Source organism: Arachis hypogaea, chromosome 14, assembly GCF_003086295.3.
Source record: "Arachis hypogaea cultivar Tifrunner chromosome 14, arahy.Tifrunner.gnm2.J5K5, whole genome shotgun sequence".
Classification (NCBI taxonomy): domain Eukaryota; kingdom Viridiplantae; phylum Streptophyta; class Magnoliopsida; order Fabales; family Fabaceae; genus Arachis; species Arachis hypogaea.
The window spans coordinates 20,796,932-20,806,887 of NC_092049.1; the positions used below are offsets into that span (position 1 = coordinate 20,796,932).

The window sequence follows — 9,956 nt, forward strand, 5'->3', positions numbered from 1 at the left end:
CTAAAATGACTAATTTAAAATTTATAAAGAATGAATTTAATTAATTTTTTTTAAGAATTAATTTGAATGATGAATGATTTTTCGAAAACTAATTTGACCATTTATTCAATATTAGTGTTATGTACCTTAAATATAGAGTTACACAATAATTTTATATAAGTTTAAAAATCTTAAAGATCGAATATTGGTGGTATATGTAATATATTTATATATTTTTATAAATAAAGAGTTATCATATATAATATCACTTCACTTTATTGATTTTGAAGAAGGCTGGTATAATTTGTCCAGATAAATTAAAATCACCTATCTATATATATTATTCTTCTTTCTATAAAACAAAAAGAAAATAAAGATGATTATATCATTGTTGAATGTTCTGTAGCCTGGGTCCAATCATCTGGAGCTCAAATTTCTTGATATCCCCAGCAATGTCCCTCATGGTAGTGTCCAAAACATAGGGGGTTTTTTCATATATGAATTGTGTTGAATTTGCATAGATCTTGCATGATTCTATGTTCTCTGCTATGGTTCCATGGTAATGGTAGTACATGATTATCCCTTTGGTTTCGTGTTTCGTTTGCCCTTCCAAATCCATCGACCAGTGAACCCCAGATGCATGCAAGTTACGAGGTTGCGCTGCATATTTTCTGTCCCATCTAATTCCTTTCTTTGAGTTCTTGTACACCAGCTTCTCAAAACCCCATTTTCTAAAATAAATAAATTAGTTGTTTTATATTTTTTCATATGAAAATAATGGCTAAGATGTGATCAAATACGTATTATATTAAACATTTAGTCACTTTTGAATAATAACACCGTTTATAACTAGGAACATACATTACAAAATACAACCGTTGACTGCGGCACTAGGTCGAGATGTTAAACAATAGTCTGACAAAGGGTAACAATAATGAAAAAATATAGGTAAATAATAAAAATATTAAATAATATGAATAATAAAATATAGATATTCAATTCTTAAGTTTATGAATAGTTATTCTAATATTAAGATTTAAGTGAATAATTTGGAGTGTAATATGTTTTTATTTTATTGGACCAATTTTAAAACTCATTATTCATATTATTTACAAAAACAATTGCTTACCTAGCAAAGTACAACAATAATTAGTTAGTAAGAAGTTTATATATACTAAAATTGTGAGAATGCGGTGACTATATAACTTTAATAATATTTAAAAAGTTTAATTATTGTGTTGGTCTTTATAATTTCACTAAATTTTTAATTAGGTCTTTATACTTTTTTTTTTTTAATTTTAATTTTGTAATTAAGTCCTTCCTAGTGTAAACAGTATTAGAGTTAACTGAATATTCTTCGCAAATTGAATGTATTTATAATTAAAAACTTAATTAAATCTTTGACCACATGTATTTTGATAAAAATTATATGTTAATTTTAATATTTTTAACATGAAAATGATGTAATTACAAAATTAAAAGTAGTGTAGGAATCCAATTGAAAGAAAAAAAGTATAGGGACCTAATTAAAAATTTGATGAAACTATAGGGACCAACAGAATAATTAAACCTATTTAAAAAGTATAGTTAAAATTAAGATTATATTTTTTTATATTTTGATAATATTTTTTATTTTATTTATTAAATTAAAAATATTATTAAATAATAAAAATATTATTTTAATTTTAATAATATCATATCTTTTATAATCATAAATTAAAAATGTTTATGTGTACTAAAATTAATAATTAAAATTATTTATTATATTTATATATTTATATATAAATATATATATAATTTAATTTAGTAATTAATAATTGATTTTGGTGTATATATATTTAACATAGTTAGATAATAGATATTATAGTACCATCTTACATTTTATCTATGTTAGGTTGATTTTTATTGTTTTTGGAATTCATTATTATAAAAACACCCAATTTACGTGATGATGAAGAGAATTTGAGAAAGAACACCATCATACCTGTAAGTTTTGCCATAATCATAAGAGAGGCAAATATTTGAACTCATAGGCATTTGGAGAAAGGTGAATTGAGAGAATTCAGATTGGGAATCCAAAACAGACTTAAGAGTATTGTTTGGGCGAACGTATATATATTCGTCAACATCAAAGAAGAACATCCACTTTGCCATGAATTTATATCTATGCAAACAATCATTCACCACAATGAACTGATTATGGTAGTAACCATCAAATCTTTCTTGGTCCTTTATGTCATGCAAAGTTATGTACCCAAGCTCCATCCATGGCTTCAGCACCTCAAGAACCTGCTTGTGAACGCCGCCAGCATCATAGATCACAAAATGCGACTTTGGACCAAAGAATTTCACATGGTAAGCAATCCATTCGCGGATACGCTGAGGGTTGAGGTTTCCGTAGACGGGAGAACCACAGTAATAATAATCATATTTTGGTGGCAAAGTAAAAATGGAAAAGTTGACCGCATTGGGAGATTCATTGAGAACATCTATTGTATCGGCAACATTGAAATTAGTGTCACCACCGCCATTAGTTGAGGCACGGAGCACTAGCTTCCCACCCGTGTTATTGCCATTTACGGGCTGTGAGAAAGTACAGTTGACGACCACAGCAGTGTAGACCCTGCCGAAACCGAAGTCTGGAAGGATCTTGTATCCAACTGTGGAGATTGGTTTTTGAGAGGAGGAAGAAGAAGAGAACCAAATGCATTCATAGGTGGGATTGGAATAGACATGGAGGGGCTTGGAGGCAAGACCAATAATGGCAAAGGTGTTGAGGCCTCCCCTGTATGCTCCCATGGTGATGAAGTTGTATGCTGCCCAACCGTATGGGTTAAAGAGGCGTTTTATGATACTGGCTTGGAAGGGTTCATCGGAGAGTGAGATAGTTAAGCGACGAGAAGGTAAGAACTGAAGGAATAATGTTGAACAGAGACCCATTAGAAACAGCGTTATGAGAAGAAGAAGAAGGAGGAGTTTCAATTCCTTGGCCATCTCTTTGTTTCGGTACTGCACGGTGTACGTGATTGTTGATTCAACCGGGTATGCATGTCAGATAATTAATTAATAATTTATTTTTTAATAAATCAGAATAAAATCCATTTATTATAGCAATAATAATAAATCCAGTTGTCTGCACTATAATTATTAGACCCGATTTGATCCGACCGATTTACACAATCTAAAGCGAATCATATTTAAATTTTTTTATAAAAAAACAAATATATCCCTAATTTTTGTTTAAAAAAATAAAAAAAATTATGATCCAGTGAGTTATGTAAATTGGTTGGTCTGACTGGATTTGATAACAATTGGGTTTATTGTTTTTGTTATAAAAAATCGATTTTATTCTAATTTTTTAAAAAAATTTAAAAATAACTGATTCATTAATACGTCCAATAATAATACGATACATAAGTATTTAAAAAAAAAACGTTTTACGCGTCTTTATAGTAGCATCCTCCTACAATTAAAACCTCTTTATTTTAACACAGTTTTGTTTTCTTTTTGCCACTTTTTATTTTTAAATTTAGTTAATGATTATTTTAAGAATATTATAAACATTAAAAAATAAATATATACATTGCAAATACGTTAAATAGTAATTTAACACCGTTAGTTTAATAATTTAATAAAAATATTATTTGTACACTAAAATTAGTTATTAAAATCAGTTACCAAAATATATATATATATATGTGGTTTAATTTATTTTTAATATATATTTATATTTTAATATATATTTTATACTAATAACTAATTTTGATGGCTAATTTTAATGTATACGTAACATTACTCATAATTTAACACTATATTTAATTTGCTAATATTTTAATTAATTGTTGAATAAAATAATAAATTATATTAAATATGTAGTATTGTTGTTTACTTAAAGTAACATAGGATTTAGAAATAAATAAATAATTGACTAAAATATAGTAAAAAAGTAATGATATCTAAAATATCCTTGACTAAGTTTATTTTGAGTACTTACAGTGCCTTTGACCTGTATGCATGTGTATAAATGCGTCAATGAAGTTTTAATATCATTGACTACATTTACTTTAGTACCTGAAAATGCATCATGAAGTTTTAATACTTTCCTACATTGTTTAGTTAACACATTAAAAGAAAGAAAAAGTATAGGAGAACAATAATTTTAGTGAACAATATGAATAATGAGATTATAAATGTAAATTACTCATAAATTTAATTAATGATATAATTAATTTAATTATACTAATAACCATTTTTCAAAATTTAAAAGGATAAGTCAAAATGGATTTAATTATACTAATAACCATTTAATTATACCAACCTGGGAACTAGCACACGTTTCTTATCCTCACCATATCCTCTATCTTTTGGTTCCCAGCCCACCCACGCAGCCCTCCCTCCCGGTTCCAACGTCCGGCAGCCCCTCAATTGGAGAAAAATTTTTTTCACTTCACCCGTCGACCCGTGCACTGTGCAGCCCGGCGTAGGTCACCGTGATCACGTCATGTGCAGCCCCTGCAGCCCAAGGCCTCCACCATTGCAGTCCCTGCAGCCCAAGATCTCCACCTATCACAACCATTTTAATGGAGCACAATTCCGTTGAACCGAGTTGTCTCGTGCCAGTTTCTTTTACTGGTGATTCGTTCAACGGAGAAAGTGAACAGTTGGACAAGGTAAACAATGTATCTTGTTTCTTTTAGACGTATGTTTATTTTCATATAAATTAGATAGTTATTAAAAGCTCAACATTCTTAATCCATTATGATATTTTGTTACAAACGGAACAATTTGGATGGTGTTCTTGTTCATTCATGTGGTTATTAGTTAAAGTGTAATATATAAGTGGATGATCCGGTGAAAGGATTAGTTTGAATTTTTTCTACCTAAAAAGAGAAAAAAATTACATTTTTAGAATGGTGGAATGTTATAATACAATGTACTAGTTAGTTGTTATTACTTACTAGTTACAGATTGGGTTCTTGCTAAGTTTTTATAACTAGTTTCAATGATCCATGTGAAAAGTTCTAAAGAAGATGAAGTTAGAAATTTATTTATTGGATATGATGAAGTGTTACAATACCATGTGAAATTTATTTATAACTAGTTAGTTAGAAATTTATTTATAACTAGTTTCAATGAACCATGTGAAAAGTTTTTAGAAATTTATTATGTCGATAGTGGGTTGGTTTTGATTGAGCTTGTTTGTTTCAGGATAATCGTGTAGAATCTGCTGCAAATCAAGCTTCGGAGGCTTCCGCTCAGCAGATTACTAAGCAAGGACTTGGTGGATTCATGTCGCTCTTAAACTCCTTTGACAATACCTAGATTGTTTACGATACTGCATCCATTATGTTATATTAGAGGTCCCTTTTGTTAGGTCATACAACTCAATATGTATGTTTCATGGTCATTTTCTTTGTTTAGGTTTTCTATGATAAGAAAGTTATGAAATTGGTATTTTCATGGCATTATCTTGATGCTACTCACGTATCTGGCCTGTTTATACTTTTCTGGATGTCGATTGATTGGTTGTAGAATACTGTCTGCATAATACATGTCGTATAATCTGTATTTTAACCATTTAATAAATTTGGGATGTTGTGTGCTTTTAACTTCGAGTGGCATGTCTAGGATGTTCGCTTTACTACGGTTATTGATTGTTATTTTTCTGGTGTTTGGATGGTTACTTCTTATCGGATTAGCTATTTGTTTTTGATTATTTAAATGTCATATAGTATGGATGTTTGATTCCTTAGACTTGTGCATGGTTATTTTTTTTATATACGAGTGTCTTAGTAACTAAGATAAATAAAACGAATGTTCGGTTTAGTAGGTTTGCAGATGATTATTTCTATTTGTTTCTGGATGGTTATTTAGTGTGTATCACGAATGGAATGTTATTATTCACGAGTTATAATGTGGATGTTCACCTCAATATATTACTGGATGGTTATTTTTAATGTTGATTACGAATGGCTAGTGATTAGTTATGGGATTTATAATGTGGATGTTCGCGTTATTAGGTGAGTGGATGGTTACTTTTAGTGTGGATACAAAATTGCATGTTATTACTTACAATAGTTATAATATGGATGTTCACTGGCTCAGGTTCGTGGATGGTTATTTCTAATTGTGCCAATATGATTTTTGCCTGTGGATTGCGAATTATTTTTTTTAGTGTGTATTACGAATGGTGTCTTAGTGGTATATCACGGATGGTCGGCTTAGTAGGATAGAGTATGGTTATTTCTATATGTTTCGGGTGTTTATTTATAAAACTTAAGAGTTGTCTGTTATTAGGTACAACTAGTACAAAAAAGATGTTTGATTTATTACTTGGGTGGATGGTTATTTCAGTTTTAAGTTGTGATTCACCTTGTGTGTGGATGGATCCGCTTAATACCTTTGTTGTTCCTTACTCTTAGCTTTTAGGAATCGTTAACTACATGCAACAAAACCAAATGTATTGCAATAGAAATAAACCATATAAATGGATTTCAAACATGTTTGCCTTAATCCAAGGATCCATTAACCATCTGATATTACTATCCATGCTATAATTTAAAAAAGAAACATATCAAAATCAACAGCATAACACCCCACAGTCGTGTGTACTAAGAGTACATAGCAATTTAAAAAAAAAATTAAATGTTAAACAAGTTCCTTGGAAGCATAGTTATTAAATTTTGAAGTTCTAATTAAGTAAGTCACCAAAACAACACCTAATATTGATTGCGATGGTTATCAAATATGCTGTTCAAACATGTAAATAGAGTCTTTACACGGTTAGACTCAACGCCAATAGTACTTTCACTTACATCCATCCCAATCAAATAGATCAAATGCAAGTGGACATGTGAGGATTAAGTAAAATACACTTTTAGCTAATACTAGAACATTGTCATTAGATCCAAAATTATACTTTCAATTTTTTCTTAAAATAAACCAACAGGATTCCAATTCAAGCCTATCTCTTCTATATCAAATATTCATAATCAGAGTATTTAACAGTTTCTAAATTTTGACCGCCTCTTAGGTTAGGTTTTGGAATGAAAAAAAAAAAATTTTAACTTTGACAACCATCTTGCAAACACCTGGAAAAAATTTTTAACCATGGGTTAATGAATAAAATGAGAATTACAATGTAGTGAGAGTACATAGGCAGTAAGAGTACAAAGGCATAACACCCACAGTCATGTGCAGTAAGAGTACATAGGCAATTTTAAAAAAATTCAAGTTACAAAAGGTCCTTGCAAGCGTAGCTGCTTTAAAAAATTGAACTTCTAAGTACCTAAATCACCAAAACAAGTCCTAATATAACCAGCTTTCGCAACATCAGCAAGTACTACCTAAATGATGTAGATCATGTCACATTTTTTTAATCCATCCTTTCATACAAAATTGAACACCCGTTATTTATAGAAATTAACGGTCCATCATATGAACCAGAAACAGACAAAAAAAAACAACACTAAAATTTCAAAGCCAGGCTCCAACAAATTTCAAACATCTTTGCCTTAATCCAAGGAACCATGAACCATTTGATATTACTATTCATGCTATAATTTAAAAAAAAATATCAAAATCAACAGCATAACACCCCACAGTCGATTGGAGTAAGAGTACATAGGCAGTTTAAAAAAAATTAAATGTTAAACAAGATCCTTGTAAGCATAGCAATTAAAAATTGAAGTTCTAACGACGTAAGTCACCAAAAAAGTCCTAATATTGATTGGGATGGTTATCAAATATGCTAATCAACATGTAAATATAATCTTTGCACGGTTAGATTCAACGCCAAAAGTACTTTTACTTATATCCATTCCAATCAGATGGATCAAAATGCAAGTGGACATTTGAGGATGAAGTAAAATACACTTTTAGCTAATACTAGAAAAAAGTAAATTTATCCCAAATTATACTTACAATTTTTATGTAAAATAAACCAACAAGATTCCAATTCAAGCCTATCTCTTCTTTATCAAATATTCATAATCAGAGTATTTAACAGTTTCTAAATTTTGACAGCCTCTTAGGTTAGGTTTTGAAATGAAAAAAAAAAATTTAAACATCATCAACCAAGTTGCAAACACCTGAGAAAAATTTTCAACCATACGTAAATGAATAAATTGACCATCCTATCTAGATTCATTAAACAACTCACAAAGCAACATATTTATAGCACGTGCCTCAGACGAATTGCTGAGTTACTAATAACCGAGGCAAAACAAAGCCAAATACAATAACTCGTTAAAATACAAGACGCGAAAACCCGAATGCTCATAAACATGTACGTATCATTATTCCTTCCCACTACATTACGTTCACAAACAAAAGGATAAGTCAAACAAACCCAGGAATTTCCAAAAGCAACAAAACCCTTCTAAGCAGGCAGAACATAAAAGTTACTGTAAACATCTAAACATTCAATATACGGTTATCAGTTCTCTAACCTTCAATCTGGGAAGAGAAACACACCTCACGGCTTCTCTTGTTGCACCCGGTAATGACTCCAACCAAGGCGAACATGCAACGGCTACAACCTAGGGAGACTGCGGTTAAAGGCCAACGCCGAGGGTTTCTGGGCGACTTCCACTCGAGGGGGCCAGGGATTCTCCTCTACTGCTGGTGGTCTTCGCAATGGAGGCGTTGGCGGATGCTCGGTACGACAATTGGCAGGATGAACTACGGGTAGCAGCAAAAAAGGAGCAGCTAATGGAAAAGGTCATCCTTCGTCAATGCCGTTCGAAATAGCGGGGAGGGAAGGCTAACGTTTCCTTTCCTAAAGGGTGTTCGAAAGTTAGGGAAGTGGAAAGGTTTTGACAGTTGGGTCAAAGAAAGGGGGAGTAGATGGGATGATTACAATGATATTAATTAAGATAATTAAAATTAGGATTTAAGAAATAGAGTGTTTATCAGTATACCTATATTATTAATCTAATTGGGCTAACTATTAAGGCCCGTTGTTCATATTGTTCCCCAAAGTCATTGTCCCCCTAGCATCTCCCTAAAAGAAAAATTATTGACTAACACGACAACTCATTTTTTAAGAATTTTGCGAAGAATTATATGATTTTATTAAAAAATAAATATTACATAAGTACTTAAAAAGATTTCATGATGAACTTCTTCAAAATTTCTTTAAAAAAAATTGGAATAAAAATATTATGTAACTAAATTAATTTTATAACTACATTTAATATAACATCTTTAAATTCAACCAAATTTCTTACTCACAGAAATGTGTTTACTTGAATAAATAAATTTTTACGGTATAAACAAAATTTGTTAAGATAAACATACAATTATTTTAAGAGAAATATAAGTAAAAACAAAAAAAAAGCACTTAAACACAAAAAATTTTTACAAACACAAAAATTTTATGATATAAACACAAAATTTTTAGAGTTTTTTTACATAAATAAATAAAAAAAAATCAATTTTACATTATTTTATGAAACAAAAATCAAATATACAAAACTCTTCTTTGATTATTTATATATCTAAATCATCTTCGAGTACGCAATTTTAAGTCAGAGAATAAACATATTAGAAAGAGATGACGATTAATGAGTAGTTAAATTTCAAATTGAAAATGCACATACATCAGTCTAGGTTAACTGTGTTACATTCATATATAAATGATCTTAAAGAAAATGTTTAAAATCTAAAATACAATAGTAATCAAATGTAAAAAACTATTAAACATGAATCGAATGATGGTCTAAGACTAGTACTATTTACAGATCAACATAATAATTAACGTCAGGGATGGAGTTAGGCTAACTATTTAGGAAGGACGGTGTTTAATAATTTACTAAAAATATTTTATATTACTATTTCTATTAATAAAATTAAAAAAAATTAAATATATAATCTCAATCAAAATAAGATAATAATATATAAAAATTACTACTTATAGTTTTGTATCATGAAAAGGTTATTTGACGTTTTTTTTCTATTTTCAAAATCATCTATAA

The 9,956-nt window shown here is 29.8% G+C and overlaps 1 protein-coding gene across 1 annotated transcript; it reads right to left on the reverse strand.

Moving 5' to 3' along the window:
* Window positions 1–364: 364 nt before the first annotated feature.
* LOC112740318 (galactan beta-1,4-galactosyltransferase GALS2-like) lies at window positions 365–2,793 on the reverse strand. Its single transcript, XM_025789080.3, has 2 exons — window positions 1,964–2,793; window positions 365–710 (listed from the first exon to the last, which is right to left on the reverse strand). The coding sequence occupies exons 1-2, from the start codon at window positions 2,776–2,778 to the stop codon at window positions 365–367; spliced, it is 1,161 nt and encodes a 386-aa protein (XP_025644865.2). The 5' UTR covers window positions 2,779–2,793.
* Between the last annotated feature and the right edge of the window lie 7,163 nt (window positions 2,794–9,956).